This window comes from Actinia tenebrosa, unplaced genomic scaffold (genome assembly GCF_029948245.1).
Source record: "Actinia tenebrosa isolate PJP-AT-01 unplaced genomic scaffold, QUT_ActTen_1.0 PGA_scaffold16__25_contigs__length_10494907, whole genome shotgun sequence".
Taxonomy (NCBI): domain Eukaryota; kingdom Metazoa; phylum Cnidaria; class Anthozoa; order Actiniaria; family Actiniidae; genus Actinia; species Actinia tenebrosa.
The window spans coordinates 8,305,696-8,323,961 of NW_028292576.1; the positions used below are offsets into that span (position 1 = coordinate 8,305,696).

At 35.8% G+C, this 18,266-nt stretch overlaps 2 protein-coding genes across 3 annotated transcripts in view; one reads left to right on the forward strand and one right to left on the reverse strand.

Annotated features, from left to right (window-relative positions):
* The first annotated feature begins 86 nt into the window (after positions 1-86).
* LOC148910717 (glomulin-like) lies at positions 87-12,163 on the forward strand. Of its 2 annotated transcripts, none has more exons than XM_089031231.1 (20): positions 87-152; positions 226-336; positions 1,183-1,290; positions 2,669-2,768; positions 3,386-3,594; positions 4,121-4,176; positions 4,552-4,684; positions 4,818-4,971; positions 5,882-5,963; positions 6,279-6,332; positions 6,598-6,628; positions 6,750-6,839; positions 7,419-7,460; positions 8,245-8,318; positions 8,687-8,771; positions 9,383-9,498; positions 10,452-10,509; positions 10,949-11,078; positions 11,644-11,732; positions 12,077-12,163. In XM_089031231.1, the coding sequence occupies exons 1-20, from the start codon at positions 93-95 to the stop codon at positions 12,161-12,163; spliced, it is 1,869 nt and encodes a 622-aa protein (XP_088887357.1). In that variant the 5' UTR covers positions 87-92. The 2 variants fall into 2 exon arrangements, with proteins under 2 accessions (XP_088887357.1, XP_088887358.1); XM_089031232.1 differs by having other exon boundaries at positions 11,647-11,732.
* The window catches only part of LOC116289892 (unhealthy ribosome biogenesis protein 2 homolog), a 27,051-nt gene continuing 19,895 nt past the window's right edge, over positions 11,111-18,266 (reverse strand). Inside the window, exons 25-33 of the mRNA XM_089031230.1 lie at positions 17,488-17,866; positions 16,924-17,049; positions 16,567-16,668; positions 16,257-16,333; positions 16,072-16,178; positions 15,350-15,467; positions 14,515-14,557; positions 13,944-14,012; positions 11,111-12,878 (exon numbers count right to left, since the gene is read on the reverse strand). Coding sequence (XP_088887356.1) covers positions 12,723-12,878; positions 13,944-14,012; positions 14,515-14,557; positions 15,350-15,467; positions 16,072-16,178; positions 16,257-16,333; positions 16,567-16,668; positions 16,924-17,049; positions 17,488-17,866 — 1,177 coding nt within the window. The 3' untranslated portion in view covers positions 11,111-12,722. The remainder of the gene's footprint in view (positions 12,879-13,943; positions 14,013-14,514; positions 14,558-15,349; positions 15,468-16,071; positions 16,179-16,256; positions 16,334-16,566; positions 16,669-16,923; positions 17,050-17,487; positions 17,867-18,266) is intronic.

Here is an 18,266-nt window from a genome sequence, read left to right on the forward strand (position 1 = left end):
TTTTGATATTTAAAACGGGCTTCCTGTGGCGTTATAACAACGGAAAAGACACTAGTTCGTTCCCAGATCTCACGGCCAATATGGCGGACGAGATGGAGGAAGTCATGGAAAACCAAGTAATTAAAGATTTACGCCGTTCATTCGCAAATTTCGTAAGTATTTTAGGCATTTTACTTTTGAATAATTTCCTAAGGTAGTAAACTAATTGGTTTCGGCTCGACACAGAGAGAAGACAATAATGAAGGCTGCCATGTCGTGATTGCTGTTCAAAGGTGTTTGGAGGTCAGAAACATTTTAAAGACCTTGACAGCCGTCTTGTTGGAACAGGAAAACAAAGTAAGCAGACGCTAAAAGTAATCTTACATTGAAGTAGTTGCTGGTTAGAGTGAGACAAATACTAGAAAAATGCCAAGTTGCAGTACGAGACATGAACCAATTTGATGACAGAAATTACTAGCTAGTACAGACTTGTACAGATGCATGGGGTGTGTGTGGGGTAGGGTAGGGGTGGGGAGGTGGGGGGATGGACTTAATCACTAGCCCCCCAGCCCCTTGAGTTCTTAAAAATTAAAGTTTAAACAGTAATCAAAATATCTATTGTTTTTCATGATCACAGCCACACACCCCCCCCCCCCCCAACATAATATTAAATAAATAATAATGTAATATTAAATTCCCATTTTTAAGAGGTCATGTGACTTTATCTTATATGGATAATTGTTTTTGTTTGAGCCTCATATTTAAGCATCTCTTAGCTAAACTTATTTGGTTAATAAATTAAAGAAACAATACTCAAGGCAATCTCACAGGGTCTGGAAGGAGTTCCGGAACCCAAATAATGCATGATTTTTCCTGAAATCCCATGTTCTGCAAAAAATTAAAAAACAGAAGGAAAAATCAAATTGAAAATAAATATTAGAAAAATTTTAAAGCAAAACCCTACATCCCAGACATTGAATACGGCAATGACCAAGTCACTTCTGATGCTAATATCCGGAATCATGTAAGATTCTTTCTAGTTTCCTTAGACCCACATTGTATTTTATCTGTTTCCCAGCTGTGGCAATTAATTACCTTTCAATACCCTGATCACAGTGAAACTGAATAGGTAAACTAACTCTTGTAAAAATACCACTGACAATTTTATTAACTTGCAAATATTTGTACTGTATCATATGCTAGGACATATTAGAGTTCATTGGATGGGAATTGATTGGCGTACTTGTTCAACAAGAAGACTTCCAAGTAGCAAATGATTACTACAGTGATTTACTAGAGGCTATAGCAGAGGTGGGTTAATAGATCAAATTATTAAAACTTTATTGCAGATATATATTGCACATTAGTATCATTACCCAGCTAAGTATGAAAAATTGTGCAAGATGATTGGTCAAGAAGTATGTGCTATTTCTTAGTAATCGCCTACAGGTGGATACGTGCTACAGGATTGAGCGTGCACTGTTTGTTGATTTGTGCCACTTTCAAAATACAAAATCAATATAAAGGTTACAATTCACCTTTTCAGCGCTAGCTTGGATTGTGTTACGGTCACCAAAAAGTACGGACATCGTTCTTGGATTCCCATACAAATTCACTGACTTTAAAGAGAAAATTTAGGTAGATTTCTTTAGTTAGCTATCTTGACAGCAGTTAGAAAAGCTTCAATCAAGCTAGAAAAATGATTATTTACTTGTATTTAGAGAACTAACTAAACATTAACCAAGTAAATAGTTCGTTTAGAGTCAGTACATTTGTACGGAAATTTGAGAACAATGTCCTATTGATGAATGAACTATTTGGTGACCGTAACACAATCTAAAACAATTTATACCCCAGGATGGCTAGCGCCAAAAAGGTGAATTATTAATAAACCAATGTTGCCCATTTTCTTTTAAATAATCACCTGTATAATGGTATGTCTAAGACAATTATTATTCACTGAATATTTGCCTCACTGCTTGAAGACTTGCAGCTCAGTAAATATTTAAAAATTATTCGCCAAAGGCAAAGTGATAATTGGTAAAAAATTTACTGAGAGTCTTCGAGCAGTACAATTTCTCCAGCTGAATGTAGGCTAACAATATTTGCCAAAGGCGAAGTGATTATTGGTGAAAATTTACTGAGAGTCTTCGAGTTGTATAATTTCTCCTGCTGATATGCAGGCTAACAATATTTGCCATAGGCGAAGTCATTGTTGGCAAATATTTACCAAGAGTCTTCAAGGGGCTCGATAAATATTTGGTGAATGTAATCTTATAATCAATGGTCACTCAATTAACTAATCACAGCGTGTGGAATCTGTGGCACAGTGGTTTACCGTTTGCCTCTCACCACTGTGGTCCTGGTTCGGGCCCCGCACATATGTTGAGTTTGTTTGATGTGTTGTTCTCTCCTTTGCCACAAGCGGGTTTTTTCCAGATTCTCTGGTTTCCTCCCTCCGTAAAAAGCACACGAGTTGTCAGTGTCGTAACATTATAAATATAGAATGTAGTGGTAGTGCGTGGAAGGAACCTCAGTGAAGAGCATTGTATGGGGAGTGATGGATGTAAAATGTAAGATTTTTTTAAAGTTTTTTATATTCACATCTAAAATTGTACTTCTCACCAACTTTGCCTTTAAGAAATAATTGTTAACTATTAATAGAATGTGTATGGATTTTATTTTCCAGAACTGTAGCCCTAAGGAGGTGTGTTTGGGAATTGTTGAACAAATGGACTCCAATTTAAATTCAGAAGTATTTTTAACTTTACTGGCTCCATTACAAAAAGGTATGTTCTGGATGAATTATTTGTATCAGGTGCAGCCACAGGCAGCCCAAGCAATGTATCTGTGCTGTCTTATGCGGAAAAAATCATAAAATTAAAAAATTGACTTACTGCAGTACCTTGATCTCATGTTGTTCTTGATGCTTTTTAACTTCTTCTTGGGCTGTTTGGGCTTTTAGCTGTTTTTTTTCTTCTCATTTCCCCCCTCCCCATCCCCTCCCCTACCTAAGGAGCAGGCGCAGGAGCAGGCGTAGCTGAGTTGGTTAGTGCGTGACCTTCAGAGCTCGAGGTCCATTGTTCGATCCTTAGGATCTCCACATCTGTTTCGACTTCTCTCTAATCCGTGTAGCTTCAGCTTTGAATACTCTTAAAACAGAGCACTGATGGAGAGAGGGGGTAAAGTGCGCACCTCCGGCTTCCATTGATAGCAGTTGAATTTCAACTGAAGGAACTAGTAGACCAACATTAAATATACAGTAGATACTTTACTTTAAAAATAGGTAATCTAAAGACTGGCGACTAGATTTTCTACCATCTCCTTTAGGTAGCGGAGGGAGAAAATGAGAAAACCTAGTTCACAATATTCTTAATTTTTCATTGATCTTCATTATTCTTCTAAGTTTTTCAGAGAATGAAAGGAAGAAAGTCAAAGTTCTTCAAGATGGCTATTCCAAGGATTCTACATCACATAGCTATGATACATTCACCTGTCAATGAACAGAGTGAATCAAGTATGAGAGAAAACAAAACTGACTTATCATCAACTCTAGACAGAGTTCTCATGCTCCTAGGATGTCTTGTTAATGATGCAAAGACTGGAGCATGCAAGGTATGTTGTATTTAACTTGCAGACCTCTGTATCATCTTGTATACTATTGAATGTCCTATTTCAAAAAACATTGTTGGTCGGAGGTCTAAAATCTAAAGGCCAAGTAGCGCGCTGTAATTTGTAATAATATATTCCCTGCCAGACAACATAGTTCCCTTTTAGATAGGAATATAAGGCATGGCCTTTGAAATAGAAATGTCATTCATTTTAGCCAGAAAGCATAAAAGCAAACTTTTAGTTTTAGTTTCAGATTCACTCATCATTTCAGATCTCAAACTGACAATGGTTTTTGAAATAGGTGTATAGCTACCCAGCATACATGTTCGTACCTAACAACTAAAAAAAGTTTGCACACACACAGTAGTATCATATTTCATTGATACATATCATTCTAAAACCACAAGTCTAGAAACCTTAATTCGCATGCACTATGTGCAACCATTATCAGAGTATAAAAAAATATTTGTTATAGTCTATTAATTGTTTTAGGTTAATAATTATTTAATATTCAATATCTCAATTTTAGCCAAATAATAAAGATGATCCAGAGTTGAAAGCACAAAACTGGGAGCTGGAGAAATGGTAATGGCATTTAAAATTAACTTACATTTTTAATTCCTTAAGGGAGAAATGGGAGAAGAATGGGACCAATTCCTTGTCAGAGGGGAAAATATTATAGAGGTTTTGCACCATCATGTGCCGGTGCCATAACCCAGCTTGGACTGCCTGTGGTTAGATGGCAGAACAATAAAATCCCTTTGCTCTCGGGAATTAAATTCTTTCTCATGTAAATCGATTGTATTGTTCATGCCATCTAACACGGCTGCCGTCACATGATGGTGCAAAACCTCTATTAAAATAATATGATTACAGCTGTGATGTGAGGAGCAAGCATGATATGAATTCAGGTTAAATTTAATTAGGAGTTTTAATTTTGATTTTCTTGGAATATTTTAGTTTAACTAGAATGCTAGAGACACTAGCATTTGAAAACCTTAGCATGGCTAAAAGTTCTGACTCAGTGGACAACAAAGAAGATTATGAATTAACATCAACAGAATCGTACAGAGATCAGGCACAAAGGATATTGGTAAGGACAAGACCTATACATTTTATTGATACCCTGAAACAACTTCTGAGTGATCAAAATGGGGGCGTCCAGGCTAACATTCCTTTGAAGAAGGAGGAAATTTAATGAATTTTATTGATGATCTGTATTGCAGAGCTTGTTACAAGATTTACAGAGCCAAGTTTACCTGTTAGAGTATGCTTCTGTGAATTTAGAATGCTACACTAAGAAACAAACACCTACTGTAAAACCAAATGATGTTTGTGCAGATGAGCAAGGAAATGAGAATGAAGATGACGATGAAAAAGGTTGGTGAAGATGTAGTCAAGCATGATGGTCAAATGTGGATTATTGGAAAATAATTTGGTTGAGAAATTGAAATTATATTAAAGACCCATTGCCACTTACCGTGATGCACCGCGGTCACATCTATGAATTTCGTGGTCCATGAAATTCAATGATTCATATATTGAATAATAACTTCATATTAAATCCTTTTCCGACATAGCACTAAGGCACAAAAATGATTCTTTTACATTATTTTATGGCCTTAGGGACTATCTAAGAGTTTATTCAAAAGGTTGGAATTGTTTTTTCAGTGGTGACACGATTCAAAATGTAAACAAATTGTGATGCATCACGGTAAGTGGCAATGGGTCTTTAAGATAAAAGGAAGAGACAGTAAGAATGGTTATCGTATTGAAAGGACCGATAAGAGGGATCGCAATGAAAATAGAAAAAAGAAAAAGAAAAAAAAGAAAAGCAGGGAGAAGAGATACAAATAGAATGAAGGATTAGGAGCTAGGTAAAAAATATGAAAAATGAGAATGAGCAAAAAATGTGTGGAAAGGGTTGTTAATATCATGGGTATAGGAATGGAAATAAAAGGGAAGAGACAGAAAAACAGGAAGTAAGAAAACGGAAAGAATGACGAGCTAGGAAAAAAAATTAAAGAGAGGTGAAAAGATGGGAAAGGGCTGTAACGTGGGATGGGAATCGTATATAAAAATGAAAGGAAATAAACACTGGAAACAGGATAGAATGAAAAAAGGGGGGAAGGATTAATAAGTAAATGGGAATTAATGATAAGATAAATGAAAGTGTGGAACAGGGATTTGGAACGGAAATTATGAAATGATGAGAAGTAGGAGTTTTATATTGTTAGAGTTTTGCAATATATTTTACGAGCAAGTGCTTTTTTTCTTTTGACTGATTCAGAGCTTCTGTCTCTCCTTGGACTCGGTTGTTATGGATACTTAGTACTGGCAGAAAACGTGGCTCATATTCCACAAGTATTTAGGTTAGAGGTACATCTATTATATATATTATTTACCAACCAAGAGATACGGATAGGGAAAACTTGTGCCCAAGGTCTTTAATATTCTGACCAAGGGCGGCAGAGGTCCAGTCTGAGGGCACAGTTTTCCCCTGTCTAGACTGACTTCATATAAAAATAACTAATTTATTATTACTTCCATTTGCAAGTTGAAACATAGGTGTTAAATTGTCATCAGCAACATTATGAGTTTTTCTATGCAGATATGGTTCTTTGGGATCCATACGTGTACATAATCATCATCATCATGGCCTTACCACTGTTTTTTTTCCTCTACAGCATAAAATATTTATTAAAAATAAACATGGTGTACATAGCATGTCTTTTAGAAAGGTTTGTGAACTTAATTACCTAGACATGGTATGATAATAATGTGTATTAATTTATTCCAGAAATTTCCATCCCCCCTCCCCCCTCCCCCAGAGAGGAATTTTGAATTTCCAAGGTTGTAGGGGGTCTAGAAAAAAATATTCCTGCATGGAGGGAGGGGGTATGGATAATTTCTGTGATAAGCATTTGTTATTAAAATTAAGATCACTTATATTATGTTATATACTATTAATTCTGAATCATGCCATCATTTGATATTAATTTCCAGAACTGAAAATCAAGTCATTTACAAAGGACTGGTAATACAGTGTTGATTGTTTTTTGTTTGTTTTTTGTTTTATTTTAATAAATGATCAATATGATGGAAATGATGAGACTTATATATATGTATAAACTTAACTTGTTCTTTTACACATACAGGAACTCCTTGATTCATTAATACGATACATAGCAGAGGGAACTGTTGAACATAACCTACTGACTTCCCCTGGATTACTGGACATATTTAAGGTACTTGGACTGGCTCAGAGGGTGGAAAAAAATCTTCAAATTTTTGTCAATCCCTAACTGCTATTGGAGTAGTTAAATACTTTTTTCATGGATTTATGTCCATACTTCAGCGCAATGCAAAAAATAAGCCAAAAACTTCGTAAAGTGTGTAGAAGAATATGACATCTGCATGATGGCATTGTTTGTTTCCCAATACCAAGATGCTAAGTTGCAAATTTTCTTTCTTTAGTTTGTATTTCTTCATGAGAAAAGTAAGACAATTGGTGACAATTAACTGAACAAAAGAAAGTGTGCAAGGCATTCTTGTTAGGAGTCAAATGACGCCATCATGCAAACATCATATGATATTATGGGAATATATTATGGTGAAGCACGGGTGAAGTAGTGGTGAGATTGTTAGATTCCTGGACTTGGCATTATATGTGAGTAGAGTTGTTTCATTGTTTCTCTACTAACCTGCACTTAGAGGGCTACTCAATCTGGTACGAGATAAATATCCCAAGACCCCACCCTACCCTACTCCCTAAAGTATAAATTCACATTTTGCCATTATTGAATTAATCATGTTTTCCCCCACAGAGATTAATCAATGTAATGATATATTGTACATCAAAAATACTTGTAAGTATAAGCAATCTACTGTAGATGGAATTATAAACAAATTAGATCGCATTATATTCCACATATTACTACGGATCTCACCAAACTGTGGCGACACGCCAATAATTTGTCTCGCTATCATGCCCAAAGTTGTCTACTGACATGCCTACTTTTGCCACTGTCTCAGATCTAGCACATTGCCAGTAAGGTATTCACTGTAATACATGAAAGATGGAGGGACTTGAATTTAAAATCAAAGTACAAGAGAGATGTGTTGATTTTCCTGGAGAGAAACCAGAGTGGTAAATTTCCAGCGTTTTCGACGATTTCATCAATTATTAGTGAGCGAAACTCATCTGAAAGCGCTTTTCCGGCCAAATTTATTCATCTCCATATGTATAAAATTTATACAATTTTACGCTCGAACGCACTACTGTAACAAAAGTAAGTGTGTCAGTAGACGAATTAGGGTGTGGTAGCGAGACAAATTTTTAACATGTCGCCACAGTTCGGTGAGATCCGTAGTAATATCCTGTTTTATTAACTTCACTTTCACGACTGCTTTTCTATTTCAAATCTGTAGCCTTTTGTTTGTACTTTTTTGAGAATGATATGTACATAGGCACTGCGTGTAAGCTGAGGATGGAAGGAAGGAAGGAAGGGAAGGGAAGAGGAAGGAAGAGAGGGAGAATAAAGGAGAGGTTGGGAGCAAGTTATTGCAGGATGATTAGAATCTACAGGATTTTCAAAGACAAAGTTTTGAGACCTGATTTATGATTTACGTTTTGAAATTCTTTTTTTCCAGAGACAGAGGGCTATGAGGATATTCCAGCAGCTAATATCTAAACTAGATACAAGAGGGTGTTACATGATATCAAGGTACAGTAACATCATTGTTTAAGATCGTTTTTGAAATATGGGACCTGTAATGAGCATGATAATTAGCTCTATATTCATCGCTACCAGTTTATTACTTGACAAAAGTCTCAACTTAATCACGATTAGACTACACTATTAACTGTCAATCAAAATTTTTACATTAATGACAAATTGATGTACTCTTTGAGTGAAGGCATTTAACCAGTGCAATATATATTAGACTAATAATAACGATTTGTTCTCAATCTGTGCATAACAATGAAAACACTCAGAGGTAATTAACTGTAGCTCATTCTAAGCTGCCAATTGATAAAAATTATTTATTTATCATGATGAATATTTAATATTAGGATATTATTTGTTATTAGGTATTTACTTCTTGATTGTACTCATGCGGGGGTGGCTGGATTGTTAATACATAACATCAAAGAAGAAGTCCATAAGAATCTATATGTAAGTTTGAATTTTGCAGTAAATAGATATCACATCAACTACACAGCAAACCTCTGCAAAGGGAGATAACTAAGCAAGCAAAGAGCATTTTAAAAGGCTGTGCACTGTACCCTTAATCATATATATATTCAATGCATATCTTGATATATTATATTAGGAGACTTCATAATCACCAAGTCTAGTAACTGCAATTCTTGATATTCTGAGAAGTCACTACATTTCAACGGCTTGCAGTGAAATTGCTTTTTTGCTGCTGTCAATCAAATCTAATCAGTCGGCACATTTTTTTTTTTTTTTGACTGGGCGGCAGTGGCATTCCAACGAGCAGCACACATCTACAGTACCGAGTTCACAGAATGTTGAGAATTGCTTGTTAATCATCATTAATATTTCTTATTAGTAATAAATTTTTTTTTCATGGAAAAAATTATGTGTAGTTCCAAAAATTATCCATACCCCCCTCACGGAGGAATTTTTTAAAGACATCCCCCTACTCTTCGGAAATTCCAAATTCCTCTGTGGGGTGGGTATGGATGATTTCTGGAACTACACAATGTCCAAATTTGTTGTTAAAATTGCCATATTGATTTTATCTTTATGTTATCTTTTAGTCCCAAGATTATGACATGTGGTTCAGAGGCAAGCAACTGGTAAGCCTCTTGTTGCAAGTGTGCAAGCTACCCAAAGGAGTAGGAAGAGAGAGAGATCTCATACCAGAAACAGAAAGGTATAAATAAATATTAATACTGAACACTTCCCTTAACACTTCCCTTCCCTAAGCAACTTAAGGTGGCTGCCTACTTTTGAACGTTCGATTTGAGCCCACGATGTGCGCGCGCTCAAAAACCGCTGAAAGATTTACAAGATTTTATTGAAGAGCCATACGCGTTTTGAGCTTCAACAGGGCAAAACCCTCAAATTTTGCACGGGACTCTATGTTTTTTGATAGCTCATTCGAAAAAACTCCTAAAAATCAAGGTTATATCAACATTTTAGGAAAAGTTTAAATCAGGAACACGTGAAAAAATAGATTTTTGTAGGGATTTTTGTTCGACTTTATGAGATTTTTTAAGAGCACCGAAGCTACAAAATATGACAAATCAATGTATCTCTCTGTCTTTTTGTCGAAAATATCCATGTATTATTGTAGAAGGATTGACTAGCCTTCGTTCGTGCAATCATATAGTCTGCAAATAACTATTATCTTATGAATCTTAATTTTTTTTCTAATCACTTCCGGTGGCAGAATTTTTACTCCAAAAGCTCGTGCGTAGGCTCCCATTAAATGCTGATTATCTCAAAAACAAGCTCGGGACACCCTATTTTTCTTTCCAGATTTGGAATCAGCATTAAATTTCAATTCGGAAAATCGAAGTTTTAAGAAAAGCTTAAATCAATTTCCAAAAGTAGGCAGTCACCTTAAGCCATGCAAGATTATCTGTAGATGGCAAGAACAATATTATAGATTATATATGTCGTGGTGCAATGTTTTTCAATTACAGACCATGTATTATTCCCAGGATCACTTATTATAGAGAATAGGATCCATTGGCATCAAAACCCCTTACATCACGAAAGCAAGCAACCTGCTTCTTTGACAAGTCACTGTAGTTTAGTACATGTTATTTACTCCATAACATTAAGCAAATTTTAAGACTATTTTATGTGTACCTTTTTTAGAGTAATGGGTGCTCTCAATTGTCTTCGATACATACTGCTTAGTGACCATGATGACAAGGTAATTTAACTGTTTTCCCATAATTTTCAGACCATGTGTGATTCCCTAGTATATTATTTCTTTGTTTAACGGTATACAACTCAAACAAAGAATCTTATTTTAAGATGAATGACACAAGGTATGAAATGGGCCAAACATTACTACTAAGTGAACTTGGTCCATTTCTGACAATGTGTCATTGGTTCATTACTGACTGCTTCATTGGTTTGAGTTTCATCCCTTTGTCATGCGTGAATAGACAAAAGAATATCCATGGATACAAATGAAACAAACTAAGAATCTTATTATCTAGCAAAGGACTATATAGAGAGGGTCTAATGTAGAGAATGGCTACAAAGGTAGCCATTTGTATTATAAAATATAGAAAATATACTAACAGTAAATTTACATTAGAGTATTTGATTATGAAAAATAACTATCAGTTGTTGGTATCTTATAGACGACATTGTGGAAGAACTACTCTCTGTTTGAAAAAGAATTTCTACTGCCTTTGAGAGAAGCTGTCAAAGTCACAAAATTAAATTATCTTTCCATGCAGAACAAAAACACAGAAGAAAAGAAACAACCAGGTAGGTATTGGTGATCATTCAAAAGCAAAATATTATTTTTAGAAATTTGCAGCTTTTAATTATTATTAGCTGGAATGCTAGAGGAAATATAGCTGTTAGCTACACAGAATATTAGAAGTAAAGTGGCTTAGCAGTGAGCACTCACCTCCTACTAATGTCACCCTGGTTTTTTCACTGATATTCACTAAGTACTATGTTACTGGCCCTATTACCTATAGACCCCTTGCACTGAGTCCTGAGAGGAAATCGGTCATGGGGGTGGGGTGGGGGGACGACGACCCATCTTATGCAAAAAATATCCATTGCTTTGTCCCCCAGAACAAATCCTCTCGGGACGCAGTGCAAGGGGTCTATTGAATAGGTGTATACCCATACCTAATAGGGAATAATTATCTTAAAAAGCCAATTTCACAACAAGCAATTGAAATGTCTGAGTTGATCAGAATGTCGAAAATTGCACTAATGACAAATGATACAATGTCAACAGTTCTAGATGATAAAATTTTACTGTAGTGTGTCATTATTCAAACAATTTGCTTAGCAAAGTATTTAATATTTGATTTAGTAGATAAAGAGAAAGAAGAGATAGAATTCAAAGTGACCACACCTGATGGCACACCGATAGATGAAATGTCAAGAGAAGATCAAAACCAGGTGATACCACATGCAAAAGCCTATGTTCGATTTTTTATTTTGACGTGTAATTTAATGTTTTGTTTTAGTACAGAGTTATTCTATAATATTGCTTGGTATACACCAAATCGAAATATGGTGACCAATTTGAATAACTATTGTTCTGCACTGACAAGCAACGGACTAGCCATGGTTCAACTGTAAACATAAAGCCTTTTCATATGTATGACAAGCTTAAGTCAGTCGCTAGTCAGTGCAGAACAATAGTTATTGAAAATAGTCACCATATTTCGATTCGGTGTATAAATCTTTTTTTCATCATTCTTTTATTATCATTTCTTCTTATTTTTAGTTTCTTTTCTTAGGTTTTGCAGTCAGGCCTGTATGCCTTAGAGATGATGGAATGCATCCTTGCACACATCACAGAAATTGTAAATTCAAAAACTAGATAACATCTTAAAATTTTAATAATAAATTATTATATTAATTTATAGCTAGAGTTTTGTAAACATGACTTATACTAATTTGTCTTTCTGAAGCCGAATGAAAGACTCTGGTAAATAAACTCATGGAGCTTATGACAAATAGACCTTTCTCAAATTTTGTCAATACATGTAGTGCTGTGTTCATTGATTACAGACTCATTTGCTCAGGTTTAGCCTCAAATCAGTGCAGTCTAAATATTCATAAATACCAACGGTAAAGATGGCCATAAGTATCTTTTGGCCATAAGTATCTTGGCCAAGTGTCTGCTGCCCAATTTGAGTGCTTTCATGAGCAGACAACTATTTTTTCAACAAAACCATTGAATCCCTTGGAACCAATGAAAAATAATTATACAGTCAAATTTCAAAAAAAAAAAAAAGGGTGAAGTTATACTTGCATGTAAGCAACCCATGCAAGTTGCAGCATGCAACATGCAGGAAAACCTTCAACATCCTTCTTTTAAAAAATAACTATAATTTAATATATACACTGTTTAATAATGTTTATGTAGAACAATTGTCTGACCTATACTTTTCCCTTGAATTTATGAAATTTGTTATAATCATTGTTGAGGGAATGAAAGAGTTCCCGAGATCCTTTGTCCAGCACAGCATGTAAAAGAGCCATTTCATGTTCACCACACATGTCCAGGAGGCAGTAAACACCAGGTACCAGTGCTTGCTGGAAAATAGCAAAAACACATTAAGCCAATATTAAATAGTATCGCGACCCTCCTATAAGTTTGATTGAGAGAGAGCCACCAATATAGACCCGTATTGTCGGCTCAAAATTACTGTGCGTGATTGGCTCATGAGATTTGATTGACGGCGAAAACAGCACTTTTTGGTATCTCAGTCTGGTTTGTGAATGCAACGGTTCACATTGGAATCTCAACATCGATGGCAGAAAATTTATTTTTTACATGTTTTATGATCCTTTTTTTACTACTTTGATCTTCATAACTTATTTCCTGACTTGTAATACACAAGGATAAGAACATGATATGCTGTGTCCTACGCTTTCTGCTACAGGTGAGTGAAAAACAATGCCAAATATTTGTTTTCATTCAAACTAAACTTTTGAAGAAAACTCGACTTTTAATAGTTATTTCATGACAAAAATAGTTGTAAAATCATATAAATTCTCTTATTAACTATTTGTTTTACAAAGTAGAGTTATGAAGTTAATTCTAGTGTTAAAAGTACAATCAAAACAGGTAAAACTTACGAAAAATCTTTTTTGCGAAAACTTCAAAAATGTGCTTGGCAATTTTCCAGAAACCGTTGCTAGGGTCACCACTGTTAGGTAGTGAGAATTTCAAACGAATCAGGCTTTTTTATCGCTTTTTTCTTCATTTTAAGATTTAAGAATAGGAGGATCGCGATACAAAACTTATTGCGATTTTGAGCCGACAATACGGGTTTATATTGGCGGCGTTGGGAGAAAATATATTCCGTATTGGCCGTAGTTGCTTCGGAATATATTTTCTCCCAACTAGCCGCCAATATAAACCTGTATTGTCGCCTCAAAATCGCAATAAGTTATAATTATATTTATTTTAATTCTATTGATTAACAATTTAATCTTCAAGCATGAAACCAGGCTAGGTATATGGATGGTAAAACAAAGCTTAAACCAAATGAAAAAGGTTTAGTTATTAGCTGACAGCTCTTTAATTTTAACACTTTATACACTTTTTAACACTTTCAGAACACTTTTCTCCACATTGGCCTTTCAAGTACTCACCTTGACATGTGCTTGAAGAGAGACTTGCTGTATTTGTTGGATGTAATCTGTAATCATGTATGGTGCATACTAAAACATGAAACAAATGAAAACTCAATTATTATAATACTAAAGGTCCATTTATTTTTCCTTTTTTGGGGAGTTGAGACCATTGCCAGGGTCATAAAAGAATAAAATGGCCACACAAAAAATGACATCACAAATTTTTTCTTGTGAATAGAGGTTTTGCACCATAATGTGCCAGCACCATAATCCAGCTTGGACTGCCTGTGGTTAGATGGCAGAAAAAATGAAATCCCTGTGCTCTCGGGAATTGAATTATTTCTCATGTAAAATGATCGTATTGTTCCTGCCATCTAACATGGCTACTGTCATGTGAGAGTGCAAAACCTCTATAGACCTAGAGTAGGGCACACATTTTACATCTATGATGGGGGAAGGGGGGGGGGGGGGGGGGGGAGGGTATTGGTCAATTTTTAACTTTAATTAATTTGTAATCTTAAAACTTCTGCTATCCCATCCCTGTGTTTAAGTTCCATGTTACCATCACAATATCATTGTATGTACGTACCTTAGAAAGTGTAGTTTTGTGCGTTGCTATTTCCTGGTACAATCTGCAAGAAAACAAATGACTTTGATAATGTTGATGGTAGTACATCATGATGATGGTTATATTATGATCATGGTGATTGTGATGATAATACTGTTGCTGTTTGCTGCTGAGATTGATGGCTATGCTGCTGCTGATGTCTGATGGTGAAGATGATGTTGCTGTTGCATTTGTTGATGATTATGATTGTTATGCTGCTGCAAATGGATGATGATAAGATGGGTGATGATGCAGTTGCTGTTTACTGCTGATGATGATGTTGCTGCTGGTGGTGATGGTGATTGCTGCTGCAGTTAAGCGATACAGGGTTCGTGCTACTCCTTGAAATCCTTGAAAAGTCCTTTAATTGAAAACACATTTTCAAGGGCACTTGAAAAGCCCTTGAAAATAGGGGAAAATGCCAAAACCCCTGGAATACTCCTTGAATTTAGTACAAACTTAATGTTATTTCTAACTTTCCTTTTAAAATAAATAACGATTAAAATTGATAGAAGAGTTTCTGGTTGCTTGTTTAGTGGTTGATTGCGTGTCATGATCGTTTTTTATCTAAGCTTGTGGCCCGGCTGAATTAGCTGCACTTTAACAATAAAACAATGTTGAAAACCACGTTCTAATACATAAAACTTTGTCCTTGAAAATCGAATTTTTGTGCTTGAAAAGTGCTTAAAAAGTCCTTGAATTTTGTAACACAAAAGAAGCATGAGCCCTGGTGATAATATTGGTGATGATATTTTGGTGTTGCTGATTATTACACCTAATCAAAATGACAGTTCAAAATGCAGTTTTATAATTGTACCTGGCCATTTTCTGTGCACAAACCAGCTCGCTGTCCAACTGAGGTTTCAGTGACTCATCTTGAATGCCTTGTGCAGTTTTGTTGTTGTTGCAATGCTGACCAAGACTCCACAACATGTCTGATAGTTTTGAGGTTAATTATCAAACAACTTATGTCTGGCAGCTTCTACCAATATAAGTTATATAGTTGTAGGCAGCTTATGTATCAAGCAACATGGATCCCTCCATGAGTTATGAATTGAAAGGGAAGGCTTAGATTTGAAAATAATGGAAACTACTGTAGTGCCGTTTTTGTATGACTGTGAAACATTCTTGGCACGAAATACCCGGAACACGGCATAAACACGTCATGGACACGGACACACCAAAGTCACGACAATGCCAAACCAATCACATTGCGCGTGAAAAAATCAGCCAATTAAAATTCTAGAAAGCATCACGGTCACTGCACCTCATGCTTACTGCACTGAGCTTTTCACAGTAATACGAAAACTGCTCTAATTCAAAAGACTAAAAGTGTGTGTGTGTGTGTGTGTGTGTGTGTGGAGGACGAGGGGGGATAGTTAGAAATGGATATTTGAAAAATGTGGGGGTTGGGGGGGGGGGGGGGCTAAAGCCCCTTTAGTCCCTCCCTCTCTGCGGCCTTTAAATCAGGAGGGTACAGGTTCCTTGCCCTCCAGTCTCTCTCTGGTCTCAGTATACATCTATTTTTTTAAAGGATACTTTTAACACATGTAACAAAAACCTGCACAGAGTTATAGACTGCTTCACTCTGATGAAACATAATGGAACTCAGTAGACCATATTGTGCTTGAAACAAATGTGGAAATCTGCAATCAAAATGGTAAAAAAAATATCATGAAATGTAGCTACAATTATATGAGATGATAAAGGATGTCAGATCATACCTTTCTTTGCTGTCATTCAGTGGAACAAGCAGGCTACCATGAAAAGCCAATGAACAGTGATGAGACTGAACATAATGCTGATGGAAATAAAAAAGCAATGGGATGGAATAGGATGGATGAGTTAATGGATACGACAAAACAAAATGGATGGGAAGAATAGAATGAGACAAATAACATAAATAATTATTGAAGGAAGGAATCCCGGATGGATGGGGAAAACAAAAGGATGAGGTTAGGGGACAGTTAAATTGGTGGCTGAAAATGAGAAATGGGATGGAATATTATAGATGAATGAAAACAGTTGCCTTACCGTTCCTAGTGATAATAATTTAGTCATAGCTTGAAGTGTTAGGACAATGAGGTCAATGTTGCTTGCAGACATTTGAAGGAGTGATTGAAGAGCCATCAGAACCTGAAAAAAAGAGACAAAATGAAATATAGAAATAGGATGAACAGGATGAATGAAAGAAATGGAAGATATAGAATGAAAAAAGAAGAGAATGAAAATGACAGAAAATATGAAATGGCAGAATACGTTTATGAAGAAAAACTTGAAGCTTAGGGTGAAAATGACAGTGGATACTGTGATGTAGAAATGGGAAATGAAAATGGGAAAAATGAAGTAAATGGGAAATAGAATACAATGAAACAAAAAAGCACCACTGACCTGAGGAATAACTGGGCAAAGTTCTTTCTTTTTAAGTTTTGGAAAACGTCCTGACAGTATCATTGACCAGACATGAACACAAGTTGAAATCCTATGAACTGAGTTTTCATTGAGAGGTTTTGAGGTCTGCAAAAATATTGCAAAGATGTAAATGCAGATTTAATGAAATTAGTTACCAGCATCACCAAATAGCAGTATTACAAGTCATGTTGCTACATAACATTATTGTAAGAATACAGACTATTGCATATAAGACCTGTTTTATCATGGACTGTACTTGCAAGTTAAAATTATATCATAGTATTTGATTTTAATTAGTGGTTACATTTTTATCCCTGGATGTCAGTACTTAAGTGCATACATGTCCAAAATAGAGTTTTCACTTGACGTGTTCAAATCAGAGTCAGACTGCATGCACTTCTGACTCTGATTTCAACGTTTTGTCACTTTTTTTTTTGTTTATGTTTTGTCACTTTTTAGATTTCTTTTGTCATGCTCCGACTAGGATTGCATCACTAATGAAAACCATCGTTAAAAGCAGCAAATATTTCATGTTGTGCTTACCAGTTCATTACTGAGGCCTTTGAGAAGAACCACAAGTATATCTGAAGGAGAACTAAGCAATAAGGACAGAATACTTTCCAAGGCCTTCCCCCTCATTTCAGTATTTTCTTCCTTTTCACATTCTAATTTATTCAGGAAACTCAATAAAGATGCCAGTAAACTGCAGTGGAAGTCATGAGGAAGGTCTATTTTCATTGTGTCCAGTGAAAGGCATAACACATCCAGTAAATGAAGACAAGATCTTTTTAGTTTTTCAGTAGCATTCTGTAGGGTATCTTGTTGTGGACTTTGGAGTGAATTTATAGCAAAGGTTAAAATGGATGGTAGAATGGGACGCCATTGCAATTGTTGAAACTCTTCTTTTGTTTGGGACAGTTTTCTAAAAACAAAGCATAGTCAATAGAAGAATTCAGTCAATAATTCAACCAAGAATGAAATAAAATAAAAAATGAATGAACGGAAAACATTTTTAGATGAATTAATGAATGGATGAATGAATACCCATTAACTGATGGATGGAGGGAGGGATGGATGGATGGATGGATGGATGGATGGATGGAGGGATGGATGGATGGATGGAGGGAGGGAGGGAGGGAGGGAGGGAGGGATGGATGGATGGATGGATGGATGGATGGAGGAGGGAGGGAGGGAGGGATTGATGGATGGAGGGAGGGATGGATGGATGGATGGATAGATGGATGGATGGAGGGAGGAGGGATGGAGGAGGGAGGGAGGGAGGGAGGAATGGAGGGAGGGAGGGATGGTTGGAGGGAGGGAGG